Consider the following 15,421-nt stretch of genomic DNA (forward strand, 5'->3'; position numbering starts at 1 on the left):
AGAAGTGTGTACCAGCTGTGGGGCATGTGCTTGTTTTTTGTGTGAGAGGAACTGTATGTCTCAGCATAACGCTGTGTACAGGGACTGTGTTAAAAGACCTGATTTGTGGCCTGTGCTCTGCCCTTTGTGCGTCTGCATTTGGGTGCCTGTGAGTGTGTGTGTGTGGAAAGTCAAGGTACCATTGACTGTACCTGAAGGAGGGGAAGCCCAGTGTGTGAATGTAAGAGGCCTGTGTCAGTGTCAGACTGACTACTTGGGTGTCTCTTCTTGATGACACCTTTTGCATGTTTTAGGAATTACCCCAGGACTCTGACCCGGAATGGGTCCTGTTGAGCTTAGAGCTCCCTGCTCCTTTCCCATCACTCCTGTACCCCTTTGCCTGGTCACGGGGGTCTCCTCTCCCCCATCCTAACATTCCTGGGGCCCCAGCTGACCCTTAATTTACTGGCCTGCCCTCTCCCACCCCTGCACCTGCTGCCCATCTGTCTGAGGAAGGCCACCAGGTCACCAGCTTTTCGGCCCCGGTGCCAGCCAATGGCATATAGCAACTTCTCCTGTGCCGGGGTATCTGTCCACCAGCCTCCCTATATTTTGCCCCCTCCCCTCTAAGGATCAGCAAAGGGAGAAAACAGAAAGGGGAGCATTGTTCTGTTAACATTTGTAGATATGGAAAGCGCCTTGCAAAGCTTAAAACACTATAAAGGAGTAAGCTATTATTGCTGCTGCTGCCCATTTCGTTGCTCTGCTTCTCTACGTCCCCAGAAGACAAGCGTCTCCCCTTCCCAGTCATTTCCTAGAGACCTTTGAGTTCTCTCCTGCTCCCCTCACTCAGATCTTCCAATATAGCAGAGGGACAAACTCCTCAATCTTAGGGTTGAATCTTGAATTGGCTCAGACCCACCCAGTCCCGGAGGGGAGGAGAAGAGTCCTGGCTTCCAGCTTCCCAGTCTCTTCCCTTGGGGAATTCCTTTTTGGAAGCGGCGATCTGCGAGCCCTTTTGGTAGCATCTCAAACCGAGGTAGGGGAAGAGGAGGAGGAGCATGAGCGCGTTCCCGAGAGGGGAGGGAAGCCCGGGTCTCCATCTCCCACGCGCCGCGCGAGCCCGGGCGGGGAAGGAGAGGGGCGGGGCCTTGGGTGGGTGGGCGCGCGCCGGGGGCGGGGCGTCGGGGGCGGGTGGCGGCGGCGGCGGCGGCGGCGGCGGCAGCAGCAGGGAGCTGGGAAGCGGAGAAGCGGGGAGCGGAGCTCAGTCGGGGGGCGGCGGCGGCGGCGGCTCCGGGGATGGCGGCGGCTCCGCTGCTGCTGCTGCTGCTGCTGGTGCCCGTGCCGCTGCTGCCGCTGCTGGCCCAGGGGCCCGGGGGGGGCGCTGGGGAACCGGCATGCGGTGTACTGGAACAGCTCCAACCAGCAGTGAGTCCGAGGGAACCCGGGGACCCCGGGGAGGGCGGGGGTTCGGGAGAAGTCAGGGCCCGGAGAAGGGCAGATCGGGAGGCGCCGGGGGCAATCTTGGAAGATGGGGGTGAGGGGCATCAGGAGTCTAAGAGGGATGCAAAGAGAGGCCTGGGAGGGGGGGTCGGAGTAGGTCGGAAAGAAGGGGGCGCTGGAGACATTGGGGGGGCGCGGGGTGGAGAATCCCGGAGAGCGGGGCATCGGGTTCTTGGGATGGGAGCGCTGGAGAAATCGGGGCCGGCTCGTAGAGAGAGAGGGAGAGGGCGCTGGGGGCGTCTGGGAAGACTCAAGGGGAGTATCTGAGGGCGCTGATTTAGGAGGTTGGGGAGCATAGCGTAGGGGGATGTGCTAAGGAAGCTGTTCAGATCCCCGGAATCCCTTTCCCTCTCCATTTCTCCCGGCACCACACAGCGGGAGTCGCACGCCCCCGTCCTACATCCCCACCCTCCTTCCCCGCCCCCGCACTTGGTCAGGGGGCCCGGATTTGGGGGTGTCTGGGAAGCCCTGGAAGGAGAAACCAACTTAGGGAAAGCAGATTTCAGAAGGCCATTGACCTGTTTTTATTTAGGAGGATGTTTAAGAACCATGTTTGGGTTCTTTCTGTCTCATCTCTTCAAAGTGGGGGGCGAGGGACTGGGGGGGGGGGTTGAGTTGTCTCTATCTTTGAATCCTCCCGAGAGGACAGGAAAAATGTGTGTTATGGTGTCTATGTGAATGTCAGCTTCTGAGTGTGTGGGTTGTGTCGCTGACTTGGGGTACCTTGCCTGGACTCGCTGTTCGCTCTAGAATGAGAGCTATGGGGCAATAGAAAGATAGAGAGATATGGAGGATGAAGCGTTGGGGAGGGGGGGCTGTCATGTCACAAACACACTCAGCTTGGAGATGGTGTGTGTGTGTGTGTGTGTGTGTGTGTCTAAGTGTGAGCGGGCGTGCGCCGCTGTCAATGTGCGTGTGTCTGAGTGTGTGATTTGTGTGTCTGCGTCGACGATGGTGTCTGGGGGTAGGGTGGGGGTGATGGCAGGAGGGGGCTGTCAGCCTGTTGGGGAAGGGGCGGTCAGGGTCCATTTAGGGTTGTGTGTGGAGAATGGAAGTGTGTGGTTTATGCCTGAGTTCGTGCGGTTGTCAGTGTCTCGGTCTCCGGGATACGTGTGTGGTACGTCTGGGTCAGGTTGTGTATGTTTTCCTCGGGTGTGTTTTGCTGGGCGTTTTTGGTTGTGTGTTTCGGCTGGGCTTGTCACTGTGTGTCTGCTGTGCCCTGGCTATTCATCTTCGTGTGGTTGTGTGGCCCGGTTCTGTATGTCAGTCCTTGCTTCTCCCTCACTCTTCGCTGCCCTTGTTTCCTCCTCCCCACGGAGCTACTGTGTGTATCGCCCTCGCTTCTTCTGAGTGTTGAGTGTGTATGTGGGGGTGGGGGGGTCTATCCCTAGGGGCGCGGGGCGGGGGGAGGAAGTATAAGGGGAGCTCACTGTCACACCTGCCTGGGCGGCGACGGGAGAAGCTCTGGATATTACTCCCCCCACCCCACCCCCCCGCCCAAGGGAAGAGGACGGCTTGGGGAGCAAACCGTAATGCCCTAGAGGGAGGGGGCCCTGGAGAGCAGAGCAGCCCCGACCCCCAACCTCCCAGGGGAGGGGCTGCCTCGCGCGGCTTCGTTCTTTGTTGTTTTGGGCTCAGCGGCTCCCCCTCCTCCTAGCGCCCGGAGTGTCAGACTGGGGGGTGGGGTGGGGATGAGCCAACACCCCCCCCCACAATCTTGGAAATCTGAAGTGGTGGAGCATTTGTCTCTTGGCGTGCCCCCTCCCCCAGCGAGAAGGGGAGCGCTCCGAAGGGCTAGAGGAAATGATGGGGGGGTGGTAAGATGGCTCCCCCTCCCCACTTTTCTCTCCCCCACCCCTGGGCATGCACGCCTCTCCGCCCCTCTAGAGTCTGGTGGAGAGTCGGGAGCGCGTAGGTAAGGGGGCTCTCGGGTCTCCCCGCTGCCCTTAAGGGCCCGCCCGCTTTGAAAGGAGATGGTAATGATGGGGGGACGCAGGATTTGATCCTAAAGGGTTGGTGGTGGGAAGGTCAGGGCCTCCCCCACCTGAGCACAGGTAATAATTCCAGTGTGGGAGTGGGGGCGATTTGGGTTGGGGGGGGGAGCTCTCCCCTTGGCTGCTCTGAATTGAAGAGTGTCGGGTGAGGAGGGGAACATGTCCTAGAGGCGAGGAGGGCACCGCCCCCCCTCCTTGCTTCCCTCGGCCTTTGTTGCCGCTGCGCCCGGGCTCCCCGGCTCCCTCACTGCGGCAGCCGCGGCCCCATAAATCGTGAGAGCGACGTGCTCCGGAGCCGGGAGAAGAGAGGGCCGGGGAGCTGGGGGCGGGGAGCAGGAGAGCTTGGGGGCGGGGCCCTACTGAGCCACAGGCTTCCACCACCCCCCACCCCAACTCACACCCCCACCCCCACCTCCCCCCGGGGTCACGTGGGGAGGGGCTTCATTTGCCACCCCCGGATCACGTGGGAAGGGTCTCTGGCCCCCTTGGGGGTCACGTGGGGAGGGCCCTTGCTATCCCGCCCCCTAGAGGTCACGTGGGAAGGATCTTTATATTCACCCCCTCCCTTCAGTCCCCCCTTTCAGTTAAGTTAAGAGGGTCTGTCACCTAATGAGGTCACGTTGGGGATGGGCAGCCAGGGGGCAAAGAGGCACACGTTTCTAGGTCCAAAAGCTTTATATGTATGTGCCCCTTAGTGGGGGTACAGTCTGGCCAGAGGCTGCACCTGCTGGGCAGACTGGCCAAAGTGAAGAGGGCTATGTGTAAAGCTAAGAAGAGTATAGGGGTGGGGGAGGTAAGAGGAGATAGAAGGGACCTAGATTGTGGGCTAGCCCACAATTGTGGGTTGTTGGTAACCCACAATCCCAGGAATTGAGGAGTTTGGCAGAGGACAAGGCTGGGGTTCTCTGGGTCTCCTATCCTTGTGCGCGAGTAGTTCTGGTCTCTTGGCTTTCCAAGCCTGCCAATTTCTCGGTCTGTGTCTATTAGTATCTCACACCGAGCCTGTCTCTTTCTCTGCCTTGGTTTCAGTCTCTCCAGCTTTGCCTATGCTTCGGTTCCGATTTCTGCCTCTATTCTCTGCTTGCGAACCTCTACCTCGCTCGGTCTCTTTTCCTCTGTTCCTGTCAGCTTCTATCGCTGTACCACTGTGCCACTGTCTTTGCTTCTGTTCCTGTCTCTCCTCTGTCTCTGACTCTCTGCTTCAGTCTCTGTGTGTCTCTCCGCTCCTCTCCGCCGCTGCAGATCAATAAACCTTCGCCGCCGCCGCTGCTGTCGCAGGGAGGAGGGGGCGGTGGGGGGCGGGCGGTGCTAATTCTCCGCCCCCAGTCGGGGTAGGGGGAAGTCCGGGGCATAGACCCGGCGCTGTGGGGATGGGAGGGGGGCGAGCCTTTGCAGGGAAGAGGTTCTTCACGGTCTCCCGGGGATCTGGGGCCTTTCTATTGGGATGCTCCCGCGGGGATGTTGGGACGACCCAGGGTGGGGTGGGGTGGATAGGAGGGCGCCTAAACGTGCACGCGCGCCCAAGGGAGCGCTCTCGCCCCCTCTCTTCTCCCACCCGGGAGAACGCGCAGACCCCCACGTCGCGCGCACGTGGCCCAAGCCTCTACCTGCTGTATGGAAAAACTGAAAGCGCTGCTGCGGGAGCGCGCAACGGAGCCGGCGCTCCAATGCCTAACGCCGGGGTAGGCAGATGAGAGAGCGAGGTTTTGGTATTCCTTCTCTCTCTCTTTAGTCGCCCTATTTCTCAGCTCCTCCCCTCTGCACCCCAGAGTTGCTCTTTGCTGTTTGGTGGGGGCGTGTAGGGAATTTAACAAGTCCCCAGGCATCCCCTTAGCCCCCTCTCGCCTCGCGCAGCCCAGCCTTGCCTCGTTAAACGCCCTGTTTGTGCATCCCTAATTGCCCCGGGGGGAGAGACCCGAGCCTCTCCCATCCCGCCACTTCCCTCTGGGGGTATCTTAGTGTGAGGGCGGGGCCACAGCTTGAAAGTCAGAATGCTTGAATCTCTCTCTGTCCCTAGTCTGAGGAGGGGACTGTCAGTCCTCTAGAGGTGGCCATAGAGTTGGACAGGCGATAGAGGGAGTGGTCCGCAAGCTGGTTATAGCTCTAAGTAAAGGGATAGAAAGTGATGATGGAGTAGTGATGGAGAAGAGGAAAGTAGAAAGAAAAGAGCATTCTCTGGATATGGCCAGAGACCTGTGTTGCTGAAATAATGGGGTGAGGGGTGATGTGCCTAGCCTAGATCTGAGACAGGGAGGTGAGAGGTACCGGGCTAGGAGAACCCAATGTTGAGGCTCTCGGTGTTCATGGAGGAAAGAGAAAAGGAAGAAGTGGAATAAAGACAATTGGTTTTAAGGCGCTTGGGTCTGGGTCCCTCTTCCCCGCCTACACACCAGGCTCCCATGAAGGCTTAGTTTAGCTTCCTTGGGAACTGGGAGGGGGTAGTCAAGGCAGTTCCCCTCCCCACAACCCTGGGAAGGGAGTAGGACTGACAGTTTCAATTAAAGTGCTGAATTCAATCCTACGCCTCCCTGGAGTAGCGGCTGGGGAAGCCTGGCACCCAGCCCCTCCCCCACCAGATGCCAATTGGACACAAACCTTTGAGAGGGAAGCTGTGATGGGCCCACTGCCCACTTGGTGGGGATGGGGGGGGGGGAGGAAACTTAGGAAATACTTTGAAGAGATTTACATGCTGCCCCATTCTGTATAAGGGGAACTAACAGCTGCTGTTCAGCTCTCCTTTTATATGGCTCTCATTGCCAGCTCCACTAATTAAGATGAGGCACCTGAAGAGTGATACTTGCTGGAATGAGGTGGGGGTGGGGGTGGAGTACAGGGGTGGTGTAACTGGGTGGAGCTGATTTGGGGTGGGCATGGAGGTACTGGGTGGGGCCAGAAGACAGAGGCCCCACTGTAGTGATGAGGATGAAATTGGCACGAGACATGGTGAGGGGGCAGTGCTGGCACACCACCCCCCAAATTCTCAATGTCTCTTCAATCCTGAGAGAGAAGAGGGAATCTCTGGGGTTGGGGGTGGAGAGGGCCCTTGGGCGGAGGCTGAAAACCCTGCCCAGTCAAACCCGTTTTCCTGCTCCCAGTGCCCCGGGCCAGAGCTCCTGCCCACCCAAGTACCTGGGCCAGGGAGGGGCCTGAGTGACCCATCACCCCCGTGGGAACCAAGTGGAGAGGGTGGCATAGTTGATGACTCAATGGGGGTAGTGCCTTTTCTCACAAGGGGTGCCCCTAATGTTGTATAGATTTCAATTGGCAGGGAACCTCACCCCTGGAAAAAGGGTGCTCAGAGGCAGGATGAGAAGGCTAGAGAAGTAGGGCAAGGGAGGAACACACTCTGGACCACCTAATGCTGAGGTCTCCAAGCTTGTAACCCTAATGACTGCTAATTATTTGTGGAACTAGGAATTGCTTAGTGATGTTTGGGGGATCTCCTAGGAACTGGGGTTCCCAACTGAGTTGCTACTTTCCTTAACCTTGCTAGAACCTTAGGGCTATCCCTAAGGGGTAAAGTGAAATCTGGCCCCTGTTATTTTTTCCATCTAGTTGCCCCACTCTATCAATGACCCCCGCTTTCAGTACCAATTATGGGGGAGAGGGGATAAAACTCCAACTTTGATGGCACCAACGAGGGCGGCAGGTAGCATCTCCAACAGGAAAGGATGAAGAGATTGGGGTCCCCAGTATTCAGCCTGCCACAGTGGATTAGCATTGTGCTCCTTACACTCTCACCTTGGGCAAGTAACTTCATTTCTATAGTTCTTAGTTTCCTTATCTGTAAAATTAGGGATTTGGACTAGATGACTTTAGAGATGCCCTACAGTTCTAAATCTGTCATCTTACAACTCTGACTTTTTAAAGGGACCAAGCCTCTTCAAGTGGGGGCTGAGCCCCTCACATATTTTTCTGTTTGGAACTATTGGTGGAGAGGCAACTATGCCCAGTTTGGGAAGAGGAGTAGAGTGTGAAACAGGAGCTTTGATAGTTTAGGATGAAGCTAAGTAAAGTCCATCCCTTGGACTGTTTGGTCCTCAGGCAGGGTAATAAATCCCTTTGTGGGACAAAAGGGTGTGAGAGAAAACACCAGAAGAAGGAGCTGAGGGAAAATAGGGCAGGAGCTCCCTGAGAGTGTGTATGAACTAGCAAGAGGGTAGGAGGTGGAGAAAGGGCCAGTGCATGATAGCTGGGGCTGTCAGCATATCAGGCACATCTACACAGAAGATTTAGCTTACATGAAGGCTTCTCGTGGGGCAAACACTGGATGCTGAACATATTTGTGTATCTGCCCTAGGACTAATACATGTGCATACATGAGGTTTATACGTGTATGTTTGAGGCAGGCTCAATCTGATACCAGAAAGTGGCAAGTGTGAAAGCTGTGCTGGGTACAAAGGTGTCCTTCAGGGGGACATGGTGGGGAACCTCACCCTTCCATCCCAAAGCCTCCCAGGTCCCCCAGGTGTACTGTGGGGGATGGGTATCCCTGGGAGTCGCCTGGGCCTGCTCCGTTGCCGTGGTAACCAACGCACATGTTTTCCCCCTTGCACATACTCCTTTTAGTGGGCAGGGCTTAGATTGTTTAAGCCTCTGCTGCCCCCAGGTGGTGTCTGCAGGCTGGAAGTGAATGAATGAACATAGAAAGCAGGGGGGCAGAACTGTGTTCCTAATTACTGAGGAAAGAGGCTTGTGTCCCACTGAAGGGAGAGAAAAAGAGAAATTGAAGTTGAAGAAAAGCTGGGGCTGGGAGGAGAGGGTAGGGAGTTGCAGGGATCCTGGGGAAAGGAAAGAAAGTAGAAAGACATCGTTTAAGAGTAGAATATGGGGGCCAGGCCGAGGGGCAGATACGGGGAAGGTGTGGTGAGAGGACAATGGGGAGAGGCGTAGGGATAGAGGGGAAAAGTTGGATGGTGAAGAGGGGAAGAAAGAAGAGTGGGAGGGATATTGGAGGATGGAGCAGGGAAGGGACAAAGGAAAGAAGGTCTGAGGGAGAAGGGTGGGGCAGAGAAGACCCTGGGAATATGCACAGGAGCTGAGGCCACCAGAGAAGGAGTTAGGGGATACTAAGGGAAAAGCAGCAGAGAGTGAGGGACTCGGGTGGAGAGGAAGGGACTAAAATAATACTGCATTGATGGACAGGACTAAAGGCAGACTCTGGATTAGCGGGCACAGAAGAAAGGAGAGAGGCTGGGTCAGCAGAGGAAAGACAGGGTGGAAAAGATGCTGGGGAGGTGGACAGATGCTGGGTTAACTTTAGGGGAGGAGGGAGATTCTGGGGAACACGGAGGGAAAAGGAAGAAAGGTTATGAGAAGGAAACACTAGTTTACTACTCTTCAGAGTACTGGAGGAGAGGGAAGGGGAATACTGGTGAAAGGGTGAGACTGAGAGAGGGTTACAGAGAAAAGAGTGGTTAGGTTGAGGACTTAGAAGAATTGGAAAAGGATAGCGAGGATACTGGTGAAATGGATGGGACTTTGGGGATACTAGGATTGGGGAAGGGTGGATGATCATTGGGGGAAGGAAGAATGAGAATACTATGGGAAAAGGGTCTTGGGGGGGGGATGGTGAGAAATTCGAAGAAAGGGTGGATGGACTAGAAAGATCACGGGAATCGGAGTGTGATGTGGGGAGGAGATAGGGGCTTAGATTCTGATTACTTCCCTTCGCCCTGCAGCCTGCGGCGAGATGGTTACACAGTCCAGGTGAATGTGAACGATTACCTGGACATCTACTGCCCACACTACAACAGCTCAGGCTCAGGTCCCGGAGCGGGGCCGGGACCCGGAGGCGGGGCGGAACAGTATGTGCTGTACATGGTGAGCCGAAGCGGCTACCGAACCTGCAATGCCAGCCAGGGTTTTAAGCGCTGGGAATGCAACCGACCCCACGCTCCCCACAGCCCCATCAAGTTCTCGGAGAAGTTCCAGCGCTATAGCGCCTTCTCACTGGGCTATGAGTTCCACGCAGGCCACGAGTACTACTACATCTGTGAGTGACAGGTCCAAGAGTGGATGGGACAGGGCGGGGCATGGGAAGAGGGAGAAGGCAGACCCTCCGAGCGGCAATTTCTAAAAGTTCAGAGTTTGAGGGCGGGGACTCGAGGCTGCCGCATCGGTGAATGACAGCCCAAGGAGCAGGTGTAGGAACAGGCTCTCGGTCAGTGTCCACGCCGGGGACAGACCTCCCCGCTGCTGGGGAAGTTGGCGCTTTGGGTGCGAGGCTGTCGGTGGCAGTTACTCTAGGATGGGATGCGGGGAAGGGGCAGCACGCTGCTGTGAATGGCATGGCCGGAGCTGGGGGGAGGAAGGGACCAGGGGGATAACTGTGAGGAGAATAGAGAGCACCTCCAAAAGATCCTCCCGGTGTGGTTCCGCAGGTGACGGTTGTGTCCAACGTCACCCGAGAGACTAGGGGATAGGAAAGAATTCCGGTTTGGTTTGGCTAGAGGAATGGGAGGAGGGTGGATTTTCTAGCCTGGGAGTCCAGCTCAGTCTGTCTCCTCCCTCAGCAACGCCCACCCACAACCTGCACTGGAAGTGTCTGAAGATGAAGGTGTTCGTCTGCTGTGCCTCCAGTGAGTATGCCTTCTCCAGCATCAGCCATCTCCCAATCCCTGGCTCCCCCGCTTTGGGGCACCCCCAGCTTCCTGGGGGTGGGGGTCGAGGCAGCACTGGGGAGGAGTGTATCCCCCAGCTGTAGCGGAGGGGAAGGGGGTCCTGGCCCTGACGCGCTCCCCTCCTCTCTTCCCCATCCCCCACCCCACCCCGCAGCATCGCACTCCGGGGAGAAGCCGATCCCCACTCTCCCCCAGTTCACCATGGGCCCCAATGTGAAGATCAACGTGCTGGGTGAGTCTGCGCAGCGCCCTCTGGTGGCCACTGCTGGAAGTGCAGCCCCACCCTCACCGGTGCCTTCCCTCCCGGCTCACCTTTGCATGCGCCCCTCCCTCCCCGCCCCCCCCCCCGAGGGTTTAGCGCCCCTTCCTCCCCATCACCCGTGGGTGGGCCTGTCCCTTGCTCTGCTGCTACCCCGCTGCCGCGTCCCGCTGCTCTCCCCCAGGCCCCGTCCTCATCCGTGTGTTTATCCACAGAGGACTTTGAGGGAGAAAACCCCCAGGTGCCCAAGCTGGAGAAGAGCATCAGTGGGACGAGCCCAAAGCGGGAACACCTGCCCCTGGCTGTGGCCATCGCCTTTTTCCTCATGACGCTCTTGGCCTCCTAGCTCTGCTCCCGGAGCAGGGAGAGGTGGAGGGCAGGGCTGGTGGGAGGAGCAGCCAAACCACCGCCACCTTTCCGGAGGGAACCTTCTCCCCCGATGGATGTGGGGTAGACCCTTGGATGGCGGTGCCCACCCTTCCCCTGTGCCGCGCTGAGGGCCGGGCGCTCTGACTCTACCAGGCATCCTGTTAGCGGGACCCCCAGGTCGGCCTGGGTCCTGCCTTGTGGCTCTGGAGATATTTGGTACCAAATTGGGAGGGAGAGGGGGGTTTTGGGCAGTGCCCAACTTCCTGCCTCCTCCTGGTGCCCTCCACCCTGCCCCCTGGTGCCCTATCCTTCTTTCCTCCAAGAGAGACCCCAGCTAAGTTCCAGAAAGAGCAATTCGGAGTCTGGGAGACAAATGCGTTCCTCCCCTCCAGGGGCAGAGCCAGGCCCCCTATCGGGGGAGGGGACTAGGTGGGTGAGGGGGTGGGCACAGCCTGCTGCCCCCTCCCCCTGTTTACAGCAATAAGCACGTTCCCCTCCCCTGCCCCCACCCTATCCCACCTCATCCCAGGATTGTGGTTTGGATGGAGATCAAGTTTACAAGTAGTCACCCTGGGGGGTGGGGGCGGGTGAGGGCAAATGAACAAGGGTGGCTCGGGTGGCAGGTGGGCATGTACAGTCTCTATATCTCTATATATAATGTACAGACAGACAGAGTCCCTTTCCCTTCCTAACCCCCTGGTCCCTTCTTTAACCTTCCCCTCCAGCTTTGGACCCCTTCCCTACCAGGCCCGGCCCCTACCCTGGGAGCCACCCCTGGCCCCTCGTTTGTCTTCTGTGAAGACACGACCTATGCAACGCACAGACACTTTTGGAGACCGTGAGACAACAACAACCCCCCCAGAGACCGGGACCCAACCCTTAAGTTTCCCCCTCCCCAGGCCCCACCCCTCTCCTCCAGAACCTTTTTCAAGTGCTTTGGCTGTGACTTTCATACTCTGCTCTTAGTCTAAAAAAATAAACTCCAGATAAAAATAACATAATTTCTGTGCGTATCTGTGTGTGTGTGTGTGTGTGTGTGCGCGTGTATGTATGTGTGTACACTTCCTTCAGTGTCAATGTGTGTGAGAAGGGGAAAAGAAACTAAGGGAAGGGTAGAAAGACATTTGGGCAATTACCCAGCATTACTGATTAAGCGTCTCTGAAGGAGGAGGTTTTGGGGGTTGGCCACTGCGAGGGAGACACGGATATGAACAATTGACAACTCATTGCTGGAGATAAGGAGTATATAGAAAGCATGAGGACTGGGTGGGAGATATCATTCTTGAGCGGATTCCGTGGGTCAAAGTATAGAGAGGGTTAGAGAGTCAACTTTGGTTTGTATTCCTAGAGGGAATGCAAAATAGGCATTCTAGGTGAAAAGCAAGCGTGAAATAGTAAATGTGATATATGGATTTAGAGAGCTGGCTGGAACTCTAGAGCACTTATCTACTTTTTTTTTCCCCCAAAGCCCTGAAGAGGGAGGGAGAGAGGGAGCTGGAGCAGGAAAAAAAAAAAAAAGTCTTAAAACCCAGAACCTCTGATTCCAAATTTAGTGCTTTCAAATGTAAAAAAGAAATATATTTTGTACTAGGTCTGGGTCAGGGGAAAATAAGCCTAGTTTGGAGACTTCATATCAGAGAAATGAGAGGAAGGAAAAAGAAATAAGCATTTATATTAGTGCCTGATGCAGGTGCTGAGCACTGATTTGCCAATATTTCTTGATTCTCATAATAACCCAAACAGGTGGGTACTGTTATCCCCATTTTACAGTTGATAAAACAGGCAGTCAGAGATTTAAATGATTTTCCCTGGTCATACAGAAGAGTACCTGAGGCTAGATTTGAATTCATTTCTTCTTGACTACAGGTCCAACACTCTATCCACTGGACATGAAAGTAAGAAGAGCCAGTTTGGTGAAGGAATAGAAGGACTTATATTAGATACGATAGTCAGTGAGGAACTAGAGAATATTCTTGACTAAGGGAAGTATTTACTACATCTCTAAGAAGCAAGAAGTTGTTTGTTACTGTGGGGGACACTAGAAATTAGAAGAGGGTTCCTGCCTTTTGGTCTAAAAAATTAGAAGTTATATAATAAATTACTACATGCAGGGTAGGAAGTAATGGAGGCACAGTGGATAGAGCTCCAGGCCCCAGAGTCAGCAAGACCTTAATTCAAATTTGGCCTCAGATGTTTTCTAGGCAATTAATTTAGTCTCTACCTGTCTTAGTTTCCTCATCTGTAAAAATGGGCATAATAGCACCTATCTGCAGGTTTGTTGTGAAGATCAAATGAAGGGGCATCTAGGTGGAGCAGTGGATAGACCACCAGCCCCAGAGTCAAGAGGACCTGACTTGAAACCTAGCTTCAGATACTTACTAGCTAGGTGACGGGCAAAATCCTGATTATCTAAGAAAAAGATCAAATGAAATAATGTTTATAAAGTGCTCTATAAATACTAGTTACTATTGTTAAATCAAGCATTGCATCTAGAACTCAGAATTTTCGAGATCATAAGCCAGGGGTGTTGAACATAGGATCCATGGATCTTTATAGATCTATGAACTTAGGGAAGAAAAAAAAAAAAAGGCTATTTATTTTCAGTTACCTTGAACTCAGCATCAGTATTTCCTTCAATTATGAATTTTAAAAAGCTTGTCATTCTGAGAAGGGTTCACCAGACTGCCAATGAGGTACGTAGGACTAACAGGTTAAACACACCCAACTTAGGCTAATGCTCTCATTAAACAGATGAGAAAAGTAAACCCAAGGGAGGTTAAATAAATGGTAGAAGATCTGCAAGGCAAGTTAGTGACCAAGCTGGGAAGGGAAGCCAAGTCTTCTAATTCTACATTCTGTGTTTACACAGTTCACACCACACTGTTAGCTAAATGAGGGACAGGAGAGCTGATGCTAGAGGAGTTCCAGGAAAGGGACAAATAAGCACTCAGAAAAAAAAATGGTTCTATGGAAAGAGCACTGGCTCTGGAGGATCTGGGTTCAAATCCTGCCTTAGAGGATTACTTATCTGTGTGAATCTAGTTAAATCACACACTGGCTCTCCAGTCAGGGACACCTAAGGTGGGCAAAGCACTGAGCTTGTTCAAGACAGTGAGCTAAATTAACTATGACTTTCATTAAGTCCCGAATAAAAACCTTCCCCAACTCTTCTAAATTGTAGTGCCTTCCCGCTATCAATTATTTATTTTTTATCATGTGCAAAGCTCTTATTGAATATATTTGCTTATTTGTTGACTCCTCCATCAGATTGTAAGCTCTTTGAGCTTACAGGGCAGGCACTTTTGCTTCTCTTCACATCTGTAGCATTTAGCACAATGCCTGGCACCTACCAGGTGCTTAATCAATGTTGATTGATTGATAGGAGAGATCACAAAGTAAAAGCAGCAGGAGATAAATCTAGAATGATAAATTGGTGATAGGCCTTGAATGCTAGGGTTAGAAGTTGGGACACTATGATTGACTCTAAAGGAAAATGGAGAAAGATGGGTAAAAATAAAAAATAAGGAGTTATGGGATTAAGTTAAAGTTGTTGTTACTTTGTTTTTCATTCCTGTCTAATTCTTTATCAGACTCCATTTGGAGTCTTCTTGGCAGAGTGATTTGCCATTTCCTTCTCCAGTTCATTTTCCAGATGGGGAAACTGAGGCAAATGGGGTTAAGTGACTTGCCCATGGTCATACAGCTAGCTAGCATTTGAGGCTGCATTTAACTCATGAAGATGAGTCGTTCTGGCTCCAAGCCCAGTGTTCTAACCTGTAAACCACCTAGCTGCCATTAAGTTAAAGTAGCAAGGAATCTATATTCAATTTCACATCTTCTGACTCCAAATACAATGGATTTGCTAATACACTACTCAAGCAATATTCTATTTTATTTTATTATACTTAAGTATCCAATTATCCCTTCCACATCCCAGGGTATTAGGGCCATAGTGCTCTCTTGATCTAGAATATCTGTGTAAAATGTTTTGACCCTCACTTCATACTAGAGAAGTCTGAATTATCACGGTATTAAAAGATAAAATATGTTAATGTTATACAAAACATATACATTTCTGTATAGTCTGTTGGTCTTGAAGTATCATCTGTGGATTCTTTAAAATTCCCCCCAAATTCCCATTTAATTTCTTATGTCAACCTGCAATATATTGAAACCTCCATGAGGCAAGTCCAGATATGGAAGGGATAACTGTATCAGCAAATCTGCAGCATTTAGAATCAGAAGACTTGAATTGGAATTCAGATTCCTATTTTCTGTGTGATATCAGGCAGGTAAATCACTTCATCTTTTAGGGTGCTCAGATTTTTCCATCTATGAAGAGAGAAAGTTGGATGAAATGATTTTTGTAGTCCCTTCCAACTGTAAACTTTTATTATTATTATTATTAAAGCTTTTTATTTACAAACCATATGCATGAGTAATTGTTCCAACATTGACCCTTGCAAAGCCTTTTATTCCAAATTTTCCCCTCCTTCCCCCACCCCCTCCCCTAGCTGGCAGGTAGTCCAATATATGTTAAATATCCAACTGTAAACTTATCAAAATCATTTATGACAGAGATTGGTGGAGAGAAACAAAGAAAGGAAGATAACAAGAGTTGGAAGTGCCTGAGGGAGAGATGACAAAAGTGGTGGGATGTCCTACCACTAATATCCTGACTGCTTCTTCTGACA

At 53.0% G+C, this 15,421-nt stretch overlaps 1 protein-coding gene across 1 annotated transcript; it reads left to right on the forward strand.

The window, feature by feature from the left end:
* Nucleotides 1-1,238: 1,238 nt before the first annotated feature.
* EFNA3 (ephrin A3) lies at nucleotides 1,239-11,716 on the forward strand. The gene is given in 6 exon segments (XM_031966696.1): nucleotides 1,239-1,347; nucleotides 1,349-1,407; nucleotides 9,158-9,471; nucleotides 9,992-10,057; nucleotides 10,254-10,331; nucleotides 10,574-11,716. Coding segments are annotated over 6 exon segments (717 nt in total). The 5' UTR covers nucleotides 1,239-1,278; the 3' UTR covers nucleotides 10,705-11,716.
* The last annotated feature ends 3,705 nt before the right edge of the window (nucleotides 11,717-15,421 follow it).

Source organism: Sarcophilus harrisii, chromosome 4, assembly GCF_902635505.1.
Source record: "Sarcophilus harrisii chromosome 4, mSarHar1.11, whole genome shotgun sequence".
Classification (NCBI taxonomy): Eukaryota; Metazoa; Chordata; class Mammalia; order Dasyuromorphia; family Dasyuridae; genus Sarcophilus; species Sarcophilus harrisii.